Source organism: Phacochoerus africanus, chromosome 9, assembly GCF_016906955.1.
Source record: "Phacochoerus africanus isolate WHEZ1 chromosome 9, ROS_Pafr_v1, whole genome shotgun sequence".
Lineage (NCBI taxonomy): Eukaryota > Metazoa > Chordata > Mammalia > Artiodactyla > Suidae > Phacochoerus > Phacochoerus africanus.
The window spans coordinates 47,466,580-47,487,623 of NC_062552.1; the positions used below are offsets into that span (position 1 = coordinate 47,466,580).

The 21,044-nt window shown below is 43.0% G+C and overlaps 1 protein-coding gene across 1 annotated transcript in view; it reads left to right on the top strand.

Moving 5' to 3' along the window:
- The window catches only part of EFHC1 (EF-hand domain containing 1), a 75,462-nt gene that overhangs the window by 15,869 nt on the left and 38,549 nt on the right, over positions 1–21,044 (top strand). Inside the window, exons 3-5 of the mRNA XM_047796381.1 lie at positions 10,382–10,669; positions 16,666–16,815; positions 19,015–19,207. Of these exons, the coding sequence (XP_047652337.1) occupies positions 10,382–10,669; positions 16,666–16,815; positions 19,015–19,207 (631 nt within the window). The remainder of the gene's footprint in view (positions 1–10,381; positions 10,670–16,665; positions 16,816–19,014; positions 19,208–21,044) is intronic.

The following is a 21,044-nucleotide window of genomic DNA, read 5'->3' on the forward strand; positions in this document are numbered from 1 at the left end:
GTTCAATGTTTATACCAGCTGGTCAACCTTTACTAATACGCTACCTATCGAAGGTAGAGGCTGGAAGATGCAAATGATTCAGAGGTGGAAATATGCCATTTACATTAATAATCACTTAATTTAGGAGTTCCTATTGTGGCTCAGTGGCTTAAGGACCCGACGTTGTCTCTGTGAGGATGTAGGTTTTATCCCTAGCTATACTCTGTGGGAATCAGTGGGCCTTGCTCAGTTAAGAATCCAGCAAAAAAAAAAAGAAAGAGTTCCCATTGCGGCCCAGCAGAAACGAATCTGACTAGGAACCATGAGGTTGTGGGTTCGATCCCTGGCCTCACTCGGTGGGTTAAGGATCCAGCGTGGCTGTGGTAAAGGCCAGCAGCTACAGCTCTGATTAAACCCCTAGCCTGGAATGGCCCTATAAAGAAAGATAGATACACACACACACACACACTCACACACACTGCTTCAAGCTGTGGCTCCGATCCAGTGTTGCCATGGCTGTGGTGTAGGCTGGCAGCTGCAACTCCGATTTGACCCCTGACCCCAGGAACTTCCATATGCTGCATGCAGGTGTGGCTGTAAAAAGATAATGAAGTAAAGAATAGTTAAATGTGTGGCTTTTAAATTAAGTTTTATTTTTTTCAATGAGAAAATTTGTTTTTTCTTATTTAAATCAGGGTTTAAATTTTTTAGGGGTCTCCGGAAGTCCACTCAGCAGCTAATGTATTTGTCCATATTTTGAAATTCTTTGTACTGTTCTTCATTCCTAGGATATAACTCTTTCTCACATTGGTGAGAAAGACTAGGCTATCTCCTCTGACTGCCTACATCTTTTCACTTTGCTCAAATGCCAATCTCATCATCATCACCCACTATATCTATTTCCCAGGCTACCCTCCCACTCTGTGTTCCTGGTGTTGGTCTTCATTTCATCTTTTTCATCATTAAAGTCCACCTCACTGCCGTTTCACTCAGCTGACATCTTTGCTACCTGTCCTACAAAACCTTCTTTCTCCTTGTGGCTTTTTTTTTTTTTTTTTTGGTCTTTTCTAGGCCGCACCCTCGGCATATGGAGGTTCCCAGGCTAGGGGTCTAATGGGAGGTGTAGCCGCTGGCCTACACCACAGCCACAGCAACTCGGGATCCAAGCCACGTCTGCGACCTACACCATAGCTCACGGCAACGCTGGATCCTTAACCCACTGAGCAAGGCCAGGAATTGTACCTGCAACCTCATGGTTCCTAGTAGGATTCCTTAACCCCTGAGCCACGACGGGAACTCCCCTTATGGCCTTTAAGAAACAGCACTGTGTTCCGCCCTTGACTGTTGTATCACTTGCAAGCTCAGATCCAAAGCTGCTTTTTCCTTGTAGCCAGTGTTGTCTTTTTGTCTGGAGGTTTTCTTTGCCAGCATTCTCTTCCACCAGTTTGCAGCCTCTGCCCTTGCTCAGCCACCTCTTCCTTGAAACACTGCTTTTCCTTTGCTCCCAGGACTCTTCACTCTCTTGGTTTCTCTGTCTCCCTCATTGCATCTACTCAGGCCTCCCTTCATCCTCTCACTTTTTAATGGTAAGCATTTTCTTTTCTTTTTTTTTTTTTTGTCTATTTAAGGCTGCACCTGTGGCGTATGGAAGTTCCCAGGCTAGAGGTCGAATCAGAGCTATAGCCACTGGCCTACGCCAGAGCCACCACAGCAACTCGGGATCTGAGCTGCGTCTGCAGTCTACACCACAGCTCACAGCAATGCCAGATCCTTAACCCAGTGAGCGAGGACAGGGATTGAACCTGCATCTTCAATGGGTACTAGTCAGATTTATCTCCCCTGAGCCATGATGGGAACAATTTTTTTTTTTTTAATTAAAAACACTTAGGAGTTCCCATGATGGTTCAGTGGTAGTGAACCCAACTAGCATCCATGAGGACAAGGATTCAATCCCTGGCCCCATCCAGTGGGTTAAGGATCCAGTGTTACTGTGAGCTGTGGTGTAGACTGCAGATGCAGCTTGGACATGGCTCTGACGTGGCATAGGCTGGTGGCTACAGCTCTAATTTGACCTAGCCTGGGAACCTCCATATGCTGTGGGTGTGGCCCTTAAAAAAAAAAAAAAAAGACCACTTTTATTTGTGCTGCAATACTCTCTTCCAAGAAGCCAATGCCCTTCATTCAGATAATAATTCGGTTTTTACAGCTCCATAGGTAACCTGTATCCTGTATCATTATTCCTTTTTCATTCAGTGTGGAAAAAACAGCTGAATTCTGAGAAATTTAGGTGATTTGGGCAACTCATTTCAGTGGCAGTTTGGAGGACAAAAAATAAAAATACTTTATTTCCAGCCATTCCATTCAATATTTGGTGAATGTCAAGGTCTGTTCTAATGAATTAGACATTTATCTTCAGTGGATGAATTTAATACCAAATTGTTGAATCACATACATTTTAGTTTTGACCTTGTAGATCTCAGATATTTAAATTGTACATTTAAATTAATTTTTTTATTAGAGTTGGATCACAATGTTCCTTCAGATTCTGCTGTACAGCAAAGTCTGCTAGCCACTCGTACACACACATTATTTTATTTTTTCCATTTTCCATCATATTCTACCCCAAGATACTGGACACAGTTTCCTGTGCTGTATAATCCCATCACCTGTCCACCCTTCTGTTTTAAATGTAATAGTTTGCATCTGCCAACCCCAAACTCCCCCACCTATCCCCTTCTCTCTCCCCCTCCCCACTGGCAAACACAAGTCTGCTTTCCATGTCCATGATCTATTTTTTTTTTTTTTTTTGCTTTTTAGGACCACACCCACGGCATATGAAGGTTTCCAGGCTAGGGGTCTAATCAGAGCTACAGCTGCCAGCCTACACCACAACCATAGCAACACAGCATCTGAGCCACATCTATAACCTACACCACAGCTCATGGCAACTCCAGATCCTCAACCCATTGAGAGAGGCCAGGGGTCAAACCTGCAACCTCACACTCCTAGTCAGATTTGTTTCCACTGCACCACGATGGGAACTCCCTGTTTCTGTTTTGTAGATGGGATCATTTGTGCCATATTTTAGATTCCATGTATAAATGATATCATATGGTGTTTGTCTTTCTGACTTACTACTTAGTATGAGAATCTCTAGTTCCATCCATGTTGCTGCAAATGGCATTATTTTATTCTTTTTTGTGGCTGAATAATATTCCATTGCGTATATGTACTACATCTTTTTTCCCCATTTTATTTATTAAAAAAATTTTTTTATTATTGCTTATTTATAATGTTCCATCAATTTCTTCTCTACAACAGTCCTACTTATACACATGTACACATTCTTTTTCTCACATTATCCTCTATCATGTTCTATCACAAGTGACTAGATATAGTTCCCTGTGCTGTACAGCAGGATCTCATTGCTTATCTACTCCAAATGCTGTAGTTTGCGTCTGCTAACCCTAAACTCCCAGCCAGTCCCCCTCCCTCCCCCAACCCCTTGGCAACCACAGTTCTGTTCTCCTTGTCCATGACTTTGTTTCTTTTCTGTAGAAAGGTTATTTGTGCCATATGTTAGGTTCCAAATATAAGGATATCATATGGTATTTGTCTTTCTGACTTACTTCACTTAGTATGAGAGTCTCTAGTTCCATGCGTGTTGCTGCAGATGGCACTATTTTGTTCTATTTTATGGCTGAGTAGTATTCCATTGTGTATATATACCTTATCTTCTTCATCCATTCCTCTGTTGATGGACACTTAGGGTATTTCCATGTCTTGGCTGTTGTGAATAGTATTGCAGTGAACATAGGGGTGCATGTATCTTTTTTTTTTTTTTTGGTCTTTTTAGGCCCGCCCCACAGCATATGGAAGTTCCCAGGCTAGGGGTCGAATTGGAGCTGCAGCCACTGGCCTATGCCACAGCAATGTTAGATCCCTAACCCACAGAGTGGGGCCAGGGATCAAAGCCACATCCTCATGGGTCCTAGTTACCACTGAGCCACAGCGGGAACTCTGAGATCTCACCCACTTTTATGGTTTCAACTATCATCTCAAGGTAGACAACTGCCAATGTTTATTTCCAGTCCTGGCCTTATTGAGACTCCAGGCATTTATCCTCTGCCACGAGATATCTTCACCTGGGTGAGCTGTTGGCACCTGAGGTTCTGTGTGTCTCTGGCTCAGCTCATCCCCTTTTCCCATAGATGTGCTCTCTCTGTGTGGCTCCACTAAATCATCCAAGCTTGAGAAGCGTGACCTGAGCCACTTTTGGCTTTTCCTCCCTTCACTCCCCACTCTCACTTCCGTGTCCTCCCCCAGTCTTAGTTCAGACAAGCAGTATGTTGATCTGTTGGGTTAGTCTCTTGTAGTATTGGTCTTGTGTGCGTCTCTTGTGTTAGTACTTGCTTTTATGCAACAAACTCTCACTTTGTTGTTTCTCTGGGAAAAATGCTTGAGACTCTCTTCTCCAGTACAGTAAACGTTACTCATCCCTAGTTGCTCTGGCCCCGCTCGAAAGTCATCTGAGACTCTTTTTCCTTCACAAAACACAACCAATCTTATTAACAAGCTCTGTCATTCTGCCTTTAAAATTTATAACTAATCCATCCACATATTTCCATCTCCACTATTGTCATTAATTTAATCTTTATATAGCAGCCGGGCTTTTAAAAATAAATGTCAGATGGGAGTTCCCACTGTGGTGCAGTGGAAACAAATCCATCTAGCATCCATGAGACTGCAGGTTTGGTCCCTGGCCTTGCTCAGTGGGTTAAAGATCCAGCGTTGCCGTGAGCTGTGGTATATAGGTCACAGACTTGGCTCAGATCCTGTGTTGCTGTGTCTGTGGCATAGGCCAGCAGCTGCAGCTCCAATTCGACCACTAGCCTGGGAACCTCCACATGCTGTGGGTGCTGCCCTAAAAAAAGAAAAAAAAAAAATGTCAGAACATGTCACATACTGACCTAAAATACTTCCATGGCTTTCTCATTGTATATGGACTAGATCCAACTCTACAGGTTCCTCACAGCCCACATGAGATCCAGCCCCCCTGCTGTTCCTCAGCCTTTTCCTGAACCTCCCTTGTCCTTACCCACTGTGTTTCAGTCACATTGGATTTACTTTCCTTATTTCCTTGAGACTCCTGTAACATCCCCCCCTCAACCCCAGGACCATTGCACATGCTGTTCCTTCTACCTGGAATAGCTTTCCCTCTGCTCCATCTCACCTTTCTCACCCTTCAAGGTGACTCACCTGGAGCTTTTCTGGCCACCTTACTGAGGCGGTCCCTCCTGTTTTCTCTATCACTTTTCTTTGTTTCCTTCACATCAGGATGTTATAGTTTGTATTGCTGATTTGTTTAGTGTTTATGTGCCCCACCTGAGTGTATGCTTCATTAGGGCAAGGACTCGTCTGGTTTATTCTGTGATTGGAACTCAATAAATGTGAGTTGAAAAAATGGGATAAATCATTATTTAACAAATGAAATTAATATATTGTCTGTGTTGCTGCTGAAAATTGGCAAGCTGAGCATGCAACACAGCTATAATAGAATAAAATAACAATAAAGGGTGACTAGGCTTTTTATAATTGTGATATGAAAGTATTTATTCAAGCATCCTCCCTTTTAATCTTGATGTAATTGTGAATATTTCCAAGTTTACGGTGGCATTCTGAGTGCTTCCTGGGGGAATTAAGAGACTTGGATTCTAATTCCAGGTCTCCTGCCAACCAGTGTTGGGACCTTGGCCAGTCACAAGCTCTAGTGTTCTCATCTACATAATTAGTTGGAATACACGTAGGAGTCTAGCCAGCTGTGAAATTTCGTGAAAAATACTTTTTTTTTTCTTTTCAAGGGCGGCACGCACAGCGTATATAAGTTCCCAGGCTAGGGGTTGAATTGGAACTGCGGCTGCCAGCCTACACCACAGCCACAGCCACAACAAGGTGGGACCTTAGCCACATCTGCGACCTACACCGCAGCTCATGGCAACGCCGGATTCTTAACCCACTGAGCAAGGCCAGGAATCGAACATGCGTTCTCGTGGATATTAGTTGGGTTTGTTTCTACTGAGCCACAATGGGAACTCTGAAAAATACGTTTTTTAACACAGTATCTAAATATTGTCTTTTCCTTCCTTTCCACATAATATATTTCCTTCTTATTCTACCTGAGAAAGCTAAGGTTATCCCATTTGCTAAATAGTTTTCCTAGATTAACTCTTTTCTGGTCATTTCTTACTGGGAGGAGCACAGAACTCTTAATTCGCTTCTTTTTTTTTGTCTTCTGTCTTTTTAGGGCCACACCCGTGGCATATGAAGGTTCCCAGGCTAAGGGTCTAATCAGAGCTGTAGCCACCAGCCTACACACAGCCACAGCAATGCCAGATCTGAACCGCGTCTTTGACCTGCACCACAGCTCACGGCAATGCCAGATCCTTAACCCACTGAGCGAGGTCAGGGATCAAACCCACAACTTCATGGTTCCAAGTTGGATTTATTTCTACTGCGCCACTATGGGAATGCCTTAATTCGCTTCTTAATAGTAGATAAGTACCTTTTGATTAACTAATTAAGTACACTAGGGTTAGAATATTCTTGTCCTAAGTTTTCACATATTTGTGTGGCTCTTTGTAATATGAATTACATATTGAAAACATGCAGTTTTAGCCAGATGTATAGATGATATGCCCAGGAAGCCCAAATACTTTATTGGACAAACTGATTTCTATTAAATTATTAGAAGTGAATGTACAGAAAAAACTTTGAGGATTTTTTAAATTTAATTTTTTTTTTTCTTTTTTATGGCCACACCCTTGGCACATGGAAGTTCCTGGGCTAGAGGTCAAATTGGAGCTGCAGCTTCAGGCCCACATCACAGCCACAGCAGTGTGGGATCTGAGCCATATCTGCAACCACCTACACTGCAGCTTGCCACAACACCAGATCCTCAACCCACTGAGCAAGACCAGGGATCCAACCTGCATTCTTGCAGAGGCTCTTTTGTGTTAACCCACTGATCCACAGTGGGAAATCCTGAGGGGTTTTTTAAATGCATAAAATTTTTACCACTTACAGTTTATGTCAGACAGTGGACTCCCAAATAGCCATAGAACCTAAGAATTTTTGCCCTAGTTAATTGGACAGTTTCTTCAAGAAATACGAAATAATGTCATAGATACATAATCAGTTACTTCTTTTCCCTGCACTGTCTGAATGTACTACAATGAATATAAAGCAAAGACTGAACTGTGTATTACTTAATTTTACATTATTCTTTTTTTTTTGCTTCAAAAGGAATGTTTTGGATTTTGCAAAATGACCATGTGGTCATAATTCACTACTGTAAATGCATAGATATCTGTACTGATCATATGGCATAATTTTAGAAGATTTTAAAAAATAACCTATTAACATTAAGCAAATAGAATGTAGGATTTTTTGATTATTTGAAGCTTTGAAGTGTGTGTGTGTCTGCGTGGGTGTATCTCCTCCCTGGCTCGCATTCTGAGGCCAAGTTCCTATTCCCAAAGGTCTTTTCATCCCCACCGTCTTAGAAGGAGATGGTGTAGGAACATGGGTGTGCCCCAGGGCTCAGTCTTTGGTCTTCTTCTTTGTCCACGTCAGACTTATGGCTTGAAATGTCCTTTACACGATGAACTGCGTCCTGAATCTTAGGTGCAGTTGCCTGCTTGACGTCTCCTCTTGAATGTTTAATGGAAATCTCAAATCAAACATGTTCAAAACTGAAACCCTAATTTTGTTTTCCCATTCCCCAGATCTGTTCCACTACAGTTTCTCCAGTATTGATTTCATAGTAGTTCTGTTTTTTTTTTTTTTAAGTTGCTCAGGTCAAAATGTTTGAGTGGTCCCGATTTTTCTCTAATACTGCCTTCTTTCCCAGAACCCAGCCCTGCATCTCGTATTGTCCCCTGCAACATTAACTGTGCTGTCCCTTGAATTCAGTATGTCTCAAATTGAGCTCATGGGCTTGCCCAATCTTCTTCCTGTGTTTGCTTTCATGAGCATCTCCACCCATCCTAGCACTGTTTTCCTCAGTGCCTGGTCCGCTTCCACCCTCCCACTTCCCCACTGTCAGTCCAATCACCCTTCCTTGTTTTTCCATCATTGGTAGTTTATTACTGCGGACCTGGACCATTGAAGGGCTTGCCATCTGAGCGTCACACCCAGCTTCTTCCTCCCGCATCCTAGCCTGCTTACTGCTTGGTTTTCTTCCTCTGCTTCTTCTGTGGGTACCATGCCTGGAACCCCCTCTTATCTTCTTCACTTAAACTTTTCTGACCATCTTCACTCACACAGATTCTTTTTCTGGACTGGCATGGCACCTGTTATCTAAGATGTAGTGAGTTGTAGCAAGAGAACTCCAGTCTGCCATCCAGCTATGCCCCAACTTTGGCTTCAGGCAAGCCACCTTACTGCCCCGAGCCTCCATTTCCTCCTTTGTAAAATGAGGCAGGTTCCATTATCTGATAACTTCTGGCCCTTACTTTTGTTTGTAATCCGTGGCTCAAATACAGATCATTTCATATATGAATTACTGATCAGCCCCCATTTCAACTCTTTGCAGTTGCTCTAAATTGTTACTTTAAAATGATCTTTGGAGTTCCCATTGTGGCACAGTGGAAGCAAATCTGACTAGTATGCATGAGAATGGGGGTTCCATCCCTGGCCTCGCTCAGTGGGCAGGGGATCCAGTGTTGCTGTGAGCTGTGGTATAGGTTGCAGACACAGCTTGGATTCAAGATTGCTGTGGCTGTGGTGTAGGCTGGCAGCTGCAGCTCCAAACCGACCCCTAGCCTGGGAACTTCCATATGCTGCACCCTTGGCCCTAAAAAGCAATAAATTAATAAATAATGATCTTTGTCTTTTGCTTTTACCTTATGATTTTTCTCCTTTAAAACTTTCCTTACATTCATGCATTTCATCTTGTTTGTTTGTTTGTTTTTCCTTCTGTCTTTTGTCTTTTTAGGGTTGTACCCCTGGCACATGTGGAGATTCCAAGGCGAGGGGTCTAATGGGAGCTGTAGCTGCCGGCCTACACCACAGCCACAGCAACACAGGATCCGAGCCGCATCTGCAACCTACACCACAGCTCATGGCAACGCCAGATCCTTAACCCACTGAGCAAGGCCAGGGATCGAACCCGAAACCTCATGGTTCCTAGTCGGATTCGTTAACCACTGAGCCACGACGGGAACTCCTTAAATGTTTTTTAAATGTACAATAGATGTGCCATTTTGACTTCACGCTGATGCAGATGCTTCCAGAAAACCTAGAATTTACTCTGTCTGAGCACAATGAGGGTGGTTAACATGCCATCCGGGGTCTGTGGTGGATTGATGATTTGAGAGTCATTCATACAAAAGGTCTAAGAATGAATATGTCATTAATGTGCCTTTACAAGGGACTCTACTTCTTACAAAATGGACTTGAGCCTTCGTTTTCATTTTGAAACCAAAGGTCAGGATCTAGTCCAAATTTTTTCTTTTTCCCAGGAATTGTAAGAGGGATTTTTGACATTGAAGCAAAGCTAGTAGAGTTAAGATCTTTAAGGAACACATTAGTAAACAGTCTACACATAGTCTGAGTGTTTGGATCAGAGGTCAGCAAACTTTATCTGTAAAGGGCCAAATAAAAAACATTTTGGGGCTTTGCAGCTGTCTTAGTCTGCTTGAGGTGCCATAATAAGATATGGCCAGGTGGCTTAAACAAGGGAAATTAGTTTTCTCATGGTTCTGGAGGCTTCAAGTCCAAGACGATGGTTTCTGCTGATTTGGTTTCTGGTGAGGGCTCTCTTCCTGGCCTTCTTGCTGTGTCCTCGGGTGGCCTTTCCTCGGTGCATATGTGCTGAGAGAGGGGAAGAGCTCTCTTCCTAGTCTCATAAAGCCGCCAGTTCTGTTGGATTAGGGCTCCACCCTTAGGACTCATTTAAGCTAAACTGCCTCCTAAAGACCTTATCTCTACAGTATAGTCACATTGAGGGTAAAGAGTTCCAACATAGGAATATGGGGGCGCGGGGGGCAGGGGGACAACGAATGACACAATTCAGTCCATAGCAGCTGCCCAGCTATTCAAGTCTGCCCTTATAATGGGAAAGCAGCCCTTAGCAAATGTGTGTTAATTATTCGATACGGTTTGCATGTGTTTGGAAATGTTGTTAGTCTTTTGATTTTTCAACACTTAAATATGTAAAAAAACCATTCTTAGCTTGTAGGTCCTACAGAAACAGGTGGCAGGGGTCTATTTGTCCCTCAGCAGGGACAGGTGGCAGCCTTTGATTTAGGAGATGGGAGTGATGAGTATTCAGACCTTCCTGAGTGGGGCTTGCTATTTTTTTGGATGAGAAACTCATTTCTCCCTCTCTTCTGTGTTACAGGTGCTGAAATTTGATGCCTATTTCCAAGAAGATGTTCCCGGGTCAACTGAGGAACATTACAGGATCCGCCAAGTGAATATTTACTACTATCTAGAGGATGATAGCATGTCTGTCATAGAGCCTGTCGTGGAAAACTCTGGGATCCCTCAAGGCAAGTTAATCAAACGCCAGCGGCTACCCAAGAACGACCGGGGAGACCATTACCATTGGAAGGACCTGAACCGAGGAATAAACATCACCATTTATGGCAGAACTTTCCGCATTGTCAATTGTGACAAATTCACGCAGGTATCATTTAGTTTATGTTTTTTGGAAGTTGTGGTGTCTGAGTCACTATTCTTTTTTGGGGGGCCGGGGTGTCCCCAGCATGTGATAATTCCCAGACCAGCGATTGAACCCATGCCACAGCAGAGACCTGAGCTGCTGCAGCGAGATTGCTGGATCCTTAACCTGCTGCCCCACAAGGAAACTCCTGAGGCGTTATTCTAATCATGGAAGGGTACATTTCACTTGTGGGGTAAGAGGAGGACGCTGATTGTCTGTTGGACTGGATTGTTGCATAGGTTAATTCGGTGTTGGTATAGGTGCAGTTGGGTGCCATCGCTATGGGGGGATATCATTTTCCCCCACAGTTATGTGGCTACATATCCATTCAAATTAAGTTAAACTCTCCTCACAGCTGACTCATGTGATGAGGAATCAGTTCCTATGCTGGTTCAGATAGAGAGTAGGGGGAGCTAGGACCCTTGATGTGATTGAAATACAGAAGAGGACTGGGCAGTTTAGCTGAAGTTTGGGTTTACAAAAACAGTCCTGCCTCTGTTTAGCAGATATGAGCCTAAAATTTTTTGTGTGGTTTGCATTTTTTTTTTCTGTTAACTCATACTTGCTATATTCTAGGGAAACTTAATATCTAAAGGAATTCCCAAAATAAAACCATTTTTAAAGGAAAACATTAAATAATGGCCATACCTGCAACATATGGAAATTCCTGGGCTAGGGATTGGATCTGAGCTGCAGCTGTGGCAACACTGGATCCTTTAACCCACTGTGCTGGGCTGGGGATGGAACCTGTGCCTCCTCAGAAACCCGAGCTACTGCAGTCGGATTCTTAACGCACTGCACTAGAGTGGGAACTCCAGAAAACACTTTTTTATATTGAGAAAAATCATCTACTTCTCTATTTTGTAAATATGGATTTTTAAATTTTTTATTATTATTGTTATTATTTTTGCTTTTTAGGGCTGCACCTGCAGCATATGGAGGTTCCCAGGCTAGGGGTCAAATCTGAGCTGTAGCCACCAGCCTACGCCACAGCCACAGCAATGCAGGATCTAAGCTGCATCTGTGCACCACAGCTACGGCAACGCTGGACCCTTAACCCGCTGAGCAAGGCCAGGGGTCGAACCAGCAACCTTATGGTTACCAGTCAGATTTGTTTTTGCTGCGCCACAACAGGAACTCCTAAATATGGATTTTTTAATAACATTTAATTGTAGAGAGAGAGGAAGAGCAAATAGAGCACTTTCTTTACATGAAATGTAGGTATTAAGATAGCTATTTCAAATTTGTCTTAGTTAAAAAAAATTTTCTTTTAGTGGCAGAGATAGTTTCTGAATTATTTTTTGCCTTTAATCCCATGTGACCTAATGCCAGTGTGATTAATTTTTTTAAAAAACATGATTAAATTTTACCATGCACTGAGCTCCTATGAGTTCACTCATTGTTTTTGTTTGTTTGTTTTTTCATTTAGTAATGTGTTTACCAAGTACTTCTTTGAGTGCCTGCCATCTTCCAGGCACTGTTCTAGGTGCCAGGTATAAAGATCTGTCCTAATGGAGGTTGTTACATTCTCCATAGAATGGAAGTGACAAATAATAAGTAAACCAATGTATGTCAGATGCTGATAAGAGCTTTGAAAGAAGCTAAAGAGAGCAGAGGGGATAACACTTAGATGGGGTCCTGTATGTAAAAGCTGATCAGCCGAGGCTCCATTGATGAGACAGGACCTCAGGGCAGTGAGGAGAGGAGCCATGGCATCCGAGCTGCTGAGCAGCAGAGAAGACGGTGCAGAAGGTGGAGGTGCTGGACCATCTTTGAGATACTGTCCTCTTCAACCGCATCGTGATTTCTCATTTTTTAATGTTTTTCGGGGCCCTGTTATCCTAGGCAGTTCCGGAATTGTGCCAACAGTGAAACATTACGAAACGTATAAAGCATTATAATTGTTTTTACAGACATTTCGAACATTTGCAAGTTGGTCACTGAGCTGCTGATCTCAGTCAGCTACAGTCAGTTCTCATTATTTACATTCAGTGCAGTCGCCACAAATGCTGAATTAGCAAACACTAAACCATTGCTCCTAGGAGGATTACAGGGTTAGGTTCCTACAAGCCCCTGGTCAATACATAACCTTGTTTTGTGTGTGTTTCTGTTTAGACACGATATTTAAAATCTATTATTTGTTCATTAATACTGAGCTCATGGCCAACAGCACTGTTAAGTCATGCCTGAATGAAGCTTAGCTGACACTTGTGTTTTTTCCTTAAGATGCATCACAGCTGCACTTTTTTATTTCGTGGTAAAATATACATAACATAAAATTCACCACTTTATAAACTTTTTTGTTGTTGTTGTCTGTTTAGGGTAGCACCCATGGCATATGGACGTTCCCAGGCTAGGAGTCTAGTCGGAGCTATAGCTGCCAGCCACAGCCACACAGGATCCGAGTCGCATCTGGACCTACACCACAGCTTACAGCAACACTGGATCTTTAACCCACTGAATGAGGCCACAGATCAAACCCACATCCTCATGGATGCTAGTCGGATTCATTACTGCTGATCCACAATGGGAACTCCTTAACCATTTGTGTGTGTGTGTATGTGTGTATTTGCATTTTCTAAGACCGTGCCTGCGGCATATGGAGGTTCCCAGGCTAGGGGTCGAATCGGAGCCGTAGCCGCTGGCCTACACCACAGCTACAGAAACTCGGGATCCGAGCTGCATCTGCGACCTACACCACAGCTCACAGCAACGCTGGATCCTTAACCCACTGAGCAAGGCCAGGGATAGAACCCGAAACCCCATGGTTCCTAGTCAGATTCATTAGCTACTGAGCTACGATAGGAACTCCCTCCTTAACCATTTTTAATGTACAGTTTATGGCATCTGGTACATATCACAGTCTTCTTGCATGTAGCACCAAAGTTGGAGGTCATTTCCAACAGCAAAATTGCACAGAAGGCACAAAAGTGAGAAAAAGTGCCTCCAAATAGACCATGAAGAGGACAGTTTTCTGTTATGAAAGCTGAAAGGAGAAGGCAGGTGTCACCTTGTTCAGCCTCAGCTGGGAAGGTGCACCCGAGGCCTCTCAGAATTTCCACTGTACCGTACATGTCTGTGAAGAACCACAGAAGCACCACAGGGTTGATTGCAAATAAGTTTTAACAAGTCAAATTTGTAGATATAGAATTTGTGAATAATGAAAATCAACTACATTTTAATGACTGATTATAGACAGGAATTGAGTATTTCAAGCCCTGATGATCAGACTGAATTGTGTTTTCAATAATTGCTGTGTTCGAAGTTGGCTCCTATAACAGTTTAAAATTTATGCACATCTTACATAATTTGATGATTTTTACTAGAGCTAGACCTATGAGTGGATAAGGAAGAGAGCAATCTTTACAGTGTGATTTGTACAAGGAACCATTTCTGTTCACCACATATCGTCACCGCCCACCCTTCTCATCCCTCCTCACGGCTCCACATAAATGGTCCCATACACAGCATGAACTGAACACATTAAAAAATAAAGCCCCAGAACTCAGAGAGCTAGAATGTATTGTCTTCATTAAAGTATTACTGCTAGTGTAGCAGATGTGAATCCTACTCAATGGATGCAGATGCATAAGAAATATTATTTTGTTTTTTTAAAAGTAACTTAAGACCAGGCCCTCCTGTTGTGGCTCAGCAGATTGAGGACCCGACATTGTCTCTGTGAGGATGCAGGTTCGATCCCTGCCCTTGGTCAGTGGGTTAAGGATCCGGCATTGCCGCAAGCTGTGGCAGAGGTCGCAGATGCAGCTCTGATTCGACCCCTGGCCCAAGGACTTCCATATGCCCCAGGTGTGGCTGTAAAAAGAAAGAAAGTAACCTAAGACCTAATTGAGCCCCAGTCCAACTGGCCTGGTGTTTCTGTTCGACCTCGGCTTTGCCAAAGATTCCAAACCCTGAGAAGAGCAAGGAAGCAGCAGCACTCCCAACCTAAAGGGCTCATCCAGCAGGGTCTGTTAGTTGTCCAGGGACCCAGGGCATCTCCCTGAAGCATAGGTGCTGAGTGAGAGACTGTGCTGACTGCGGCACCTGGGCTCTCCACGCGTCCCCCCCACCCCCCACCCCGAGAGCATGGGGAGTCTTCCTCTTCTAAGACCTACCAACCGTGTCTGAGGGCATCTCCCCTCTTTCTTTCCTCTTGCCCTTCAGACAGTTGCTTCTCTCCCTTCTCTCCCCTCCTTTTGGGACACTTTAGAATAATCAAAGTTTAGGCTTTTTTTTTTTTTTTTTTTTTTTTAAAGAGCCTGGAAGAGCAGTCAATGTCAGGAAGCTTCTGCATTCCTGTCCCAAATCCCTAAGGTAAGGTAAGGGCCTGGTTATCTGTTGGAAGCAACAGAAAGAAGTAAAACACCCATTAAATACCTCAGTAATCCTGCTACACTAGTAGACCATCTCAAGGAAGAGGAGAGTTTTATTGTCATTATCTGCACCTTAATAGTTTCAATAGACTTTGGGATTGTAATATTCTAATGTTGAAAGGATATCAGACACTGCCCAGTAGAACTTGAAATACTAGGATTACAAGCTAGTTACCAGCAGAGCTAATGCTAAAACTCAAATATTTTGGCACTGAGTTACATCTATTTTCTATTGAATTAAAAGCAAACCACACAATTCCCAAAAGAAGTCCAGATTTTGGGTTAATTTCCAGTTTGAGCATGTAAACAGATCCTAGGAACTCATACTTCTCTGATCAACAAAAAAAGATAGTTTATTGTGGTGCTTTTAAGAATTGTCAAGTTGTGGAGTTCCCACTGTGGTGCAGCAGAGAACAATCTGACTAGTATCCATGAAGATGTGGTTTCAATCCCTGGCCTCATTCAGTAGGTTAAGGATCCAGCATTGCTGTGAGCTGTGTTGTAGGTCGTGGATGCAGCTCAGATCCTGTGTTGCTGTGGCTGCAGCGTGGGCTGGCAGCTGTAGCACCGATTTGACTCCTAGCCTGGAAACTTCCATGTGCTGCAGGTGTGGCCCTAAAAAGCGAAAAAAAATTGTCAAGTTGTATTAAACTATGTAGTGACTTTATTTTATTTTTGCTATATAGGGCCATACGTGCGGCATATGGAAATTCCCAGGCTAGGGGTTGAATCAGAGCTATATAGCTACTGGCCTGTGTCACAGCCATAACAGCAAGGGATCCAAGCCGCATCTTCGACCTACACCACAGCTCATGGCAATGCCAGATCCTTAACCTGCTGAGCGAGGCCAGGAATCAAAGCTGCATCCTCATGGATACCAGTCAGGCTCATTAACGCTGAGCCGCAATGGGAACTTCCTGTAGTGACTTTAAATAAATGTCGTATTTATTCATACTTAGCAAAATAAAATTCAAGATTGCAAAAGTCAAGTTCAGATGCTTTCTTTAACTTTTTCTGGTGAGATTTGAGTGCTTGATTTATCTTTCCTATTTGGCTGAAATGTTTTTTGGCCTAAAATAACCAGTGGGTATACTTTCTTTTGTGTGTGTGTGTGTGTGTGTGTGTGTATGTATGGGAACTACTTAATCATATACTTGTTTTAAATAAGATGGAAAGCTGAGAGTTTGATTTCAGCTTAACTTTACCATTGTGTAGCTTGCCCCCATACCTAAAATGAATTACATGTTGTTCAAACTATGGTTAGGTTCCTATTGTGTATATATAAGCCATCCTAGTACTTCTTCTGTTGCTGGGCTCCTAACTAAGTCTAGTTGATCTGAGTTCATATTTAAAGCCTTACCATCATGTCTTCTGGTTATACTTAAGGCAGTTATCAGTTATTACCTGTGCTATAGAATTGGGTCATTTGGAGGCTTAGTACCCGTAAGATAGGCTCAAGTTGCAAACTAATGGTTAACGTGGGCAGTGGCATAGAAATTCTCATTATACTTACTTTTACACTCTCACTTAATATCTACTTTGAGGAGGTTCAAGGAAGGTGATCATTATTACTTTCAAATTCTGTAGGTATTTCTGGAAAGTCAAGGGATTGAATTAAATCCACCAGAGAAGATGGCTCTTGATCCTTACACTGAACTCCGGAAGCAGCCTCTTCGTAAGTATGTGACTCCAACGGACTTTGATCAACTGAAGCAGTTTCTCACCTTTGACAAACAGGTAAGTGACCCAGGCACCCCAGAAGGTTTGTTTCCAAATGCATTACTGCTCATTAGCAACCTATTTTGATACATGTGTATTTTGAAACATTCTATCTATAATTTTTTTTTTTGTCTTTTGTCTTTTGTCTTTTCTAGGGCTGCACCCATGGCATGTGGAGGTTTCCAGGCTAGGGGTCTAATCAGAGCTATAGCTGCCGGCCTACGCCACAGCCACAGCAACATGGGATCCGAGCAGCACCTGTGACCTACACCACAGTTCACGGCAATGCCGGGTCCTTAACCCACTGAGCGAGGCCAGGGATAGAACCTGCAATCTCATGGTTCCCAGTCGGCTTCATTTCTGCTGCGCCACGACAGGAACTCCTCCATCTACAATGTAGCTGGTCAGATATAGTGCTATCTTTCTGGTTTCACTTAAGGTTAGAGGTACAGGAGTGCCTGTTACATATCAGAGATTCAAAGAAGATTATGGGGTTTTGTGAGTTCCACCAAACTTTTAAAGCAATTCCTGAGCTACATCTGCTTCCCACCTACTTTTCCCAAATAGGAACTAATCTCAAAGAATCCTTTGGGAAGCCTTAAATGAATTATTGGGAAATTTCAAAGCTATTGCATATATGTAGGGTTCTAACGTTAAAAGAGTAATTTCACAGCATTCTCATTGCAGATGCTTCCTTTTTAAGTTTTATATTGATGTATGAGTACAGAGTGTGCTGGTATTTTTCCAACTGTGTTCCAGCCTTCCTGTCTTTCCTCCTCCTGGGTTGGTGTGCCTAGAGCAGACTTGTCTCCTTTCTGTGCTAAAGGCAAAGAGAAAACGGAGACATCACCCTCAGTGCTTATTTGCTGCTCTTTGTCTCTCAGAGGTGGAATTCCTTTTTGTTCAGAAAATTTCACTTAGTACCAGCAAGGTCTTTTAAGGGTATTCTTTTTTTTTGTTTTTTTTTTGTTTTTTTTTTTTTGGTGGCTGCACCTCTGGCATACGAAAGTTCCCAGGTTAAGAGTCGAATTAGAACTGCAGCTATGGTCTTGGCAACACCAGATCCTTAACCCACTGAGTGAGGCCAGGAATCAAACCCACGTCCTCACAGAGATGAGTCCTTAACCTGCTGAGCCACAATGGGAACTCCCTAGGGACATTCTTTGTACAGTCATATGTCTGTTATTTGTATTTTAAGATTGTGTTGTTGGAGTTCCCGTCGTGGCTCAGTGGGAACAAATCTGAGTAGTATCCATGAGGATTCAGGTTTGATCCCTGGCCTCGATTAGTGGGTTAAGGATCCAGCATTGCCGTGAGCTGTGGTGTAGGTCACAGACTCGGCTTGGATCCCACCTTGCAGTGGCTGGCAGGTATGGCTCTGATTCGACCCCTAGCCTAGGAACTTCCATATGCTGCAGACATGGCCCTAAAAAATGAATGAATAAATAAGGATTGTGTTGGTGATACTGTTACTAGAAGGAAGGATTGAAAGAACTAAAAAGAGACTGATTAATAAATGAAAATTCTTTCCATATTGTACTCAAACCATTCACATGCACCTTTATTTTATTTATTTATTTTTTTTGCTATTTCTTGGGCCGCTTGCACGGCATATGGAGATTCCCAGGCTAGGGGTCCAGTCCGAGCCGTAGCCACCAGTCTATGCCAGAGCCACAGCAACGCGGGATCTGAGCCGCGTCTGCAACCTACACCATAGCTCACGGCAACGCCGGATCGTTAACCCACTGAGCAAGGGCAGGGACCGAACCCGCAACCTCATGGTTCCTAGTTGGATTTGTTAACCACTGTGCCACTACGGGAACTCCATTTTTTTTTTTTAATTTTATTTATTTTTAATTTTTTTTTTACATGCACCTTTATTAATATGTTTAAACCACTGAGTAAAGGACCAGCTGCTCTTTTAATTCAGCTTCTCTTTCACTTACTAATATTTTGGATCGAAATGACTCCTTTCTCAGCACAAGCTTATAAGCCTATTATTTAATATTTTCCAGCTGTTGACATCTGGTATATAATTTCAGATGTTTTTGTATCTTGGGCGAATACGTCTTTATTTTTTTAAACCATCTGAGATGACTTCACAGTCTTCCTAGCTAATCTTTTCATCATTGTCTGATACATAAATGCCAGAGTAGTTAAGTTAAACTCTCCAGCTGCAGAATTCTTACTTAAGTCATGGCTTTGGGTTCCTCAAAGGTCCTTCGATTCTATGCAATCTGGGATGATACAGACAGCATGTTTGGTGAATGTCGGACCTACATCATTCATTACTATCTGATGGACGACACAGTGGAAATTCTGGAGGTCCACGAACGGAATGACGGGAGAGACCCCTTCCCCCTCCTGATGAACCGCCAGCGCATGCCCAAGGTTTTGGTGGAGAATGCAAGTATGTTCGATCCAGTTTATCCACTGTTAATATGGACCTTTCCTGGATCTCAGAGGACTTAGTCAGTGTGGTCATTCCGTTCACACTTGGGAGGTTCTTGTTCAAAAAAGGCCTTCCTCCTTTACTAGCCTCTTGGTCCAGGCTCCTCTCTGAAATCATCTGGCAGAGATGACTGATACTCAAAACAGCAGTGGGCAATATATTTAAAATGTGGAAGGGCAAGACTTCTGAGCTGAAGCAATTTCATATCAGGTTTTTAATGCATTTTATTTTATTTTTATTATTTTTTTATATTGAGGGCTACACCCGTGGCACGCAGATGTTCCCAGGCTAGGGGTTGAATCAGAGCTACAGCTGATGGCCTACCACAGCCACAACAATGTGGGATCTGAGCTGCGTCTGTGACCTACACCACAGCTCACGGCAAAGCCGGATCCCCAACCGACTGAGTGAAGCCAGAGATGAAACCCACATCCTCATGGATCCTAGTTGGATTCGTTTCTACTGTGCCACAATGGGAGCTCCCTATTTTAATTTAATTTAATTTTTATTTTTTGGCCGCCCCGTAGTACATGGAATTCCTGGGCTCGGGACCAGATCTGAATTGCAGTTGTGACCTAGGTCACAGCTGTGGCAACAATGCCAGATCCTTAACCCACAGTGCTGGGTCAGGGTTGAACCTTCACTCTAGTGCTCCCAAGATGCAGCTGATCCCATTGTGCCACAGCGAGAGCTCCATATTTTTAATGCATTTTATCTTTTTAATTTTTGTTTATTTATTTATTTATTTATTTGCTTTGAAGAGCTGCACCCTCAACATATGGAAGTTCCCAGTCTAGGGGTCGAATCAGAGCTACCACTGCCAGCCTAAGCTCAAGGTCTGAGCTGCGTCCTCAACCTACACCATAGCTCACAGCAACGTCGGATCCCCAGCCCAGTGGATGAGGCCAGAGATCAAACCCGCATCCTCATGGACACTAGTCAGATTCATTTCTACTGCACCACAATGGGAACTCCCTTTAATGCATTTTAAACCAAATTGTTTTCATTCAAAGGTATAGCTTACCATTTCCTTATGTGCTCTCCTGACTGCTGCTCACTTCCTCATCAGGAAGTTTGTCTGTGGGATAACGTCAGATGGGAAGAGGCATGTCTGTGACTCACGGAGGTAGAGCCCCATTGTATCATCCTCATCTTTCTTTGCTGGTATAAAATAACTTAGTGGACTGGAGTGTGAGGATGCAAACCAAATGCAGCTAAAACATGTTATCCATCAATATTTCTCTAGAATAAATAGACTTGCTTTAGTAATTGACTTAATAGTCGAAGAATTTTCTCTTATAAAAGTGTCATCTTGGTCACATGTAATGTGCAATGCTTAGATGGCTGACAGAACCGTAAATACTTGTATTGTTTGTTTTTTTCTTTTTACTCATTTTTTGGAACTAGGAGATTAAAAATTCCAGGTATCAAGCAAGAGGTTTGTCTTAGAGGTTATAAACAAATTGGCAGTCTGAAGGCTGGACTCACCCTGCCCACATGAATTGCTTGGCCTGCACAGTGTTTTTATTTTTTTAATTTTTTTCTCTTTTTTTTTTCTTTTGCTGCACTCACAGCATATGGAAGTTCTGGGGGTAGGGATCACAGTAGCAACCCAAGCCACTGCAGTGACAACACTGGATCCTTAACCTGCTGTACCACAAAGGAACTCCCCTGCACAGCGTTTTTTTAAAACATGCAGAGTCGTTTGGGGGCAAGGAGTTGGCGATTTCCATCACTGGGAGAGGGGATAATCAAAATGTGGGGAAGGTGTGTCTTGATAAATATGTAGTAGTTA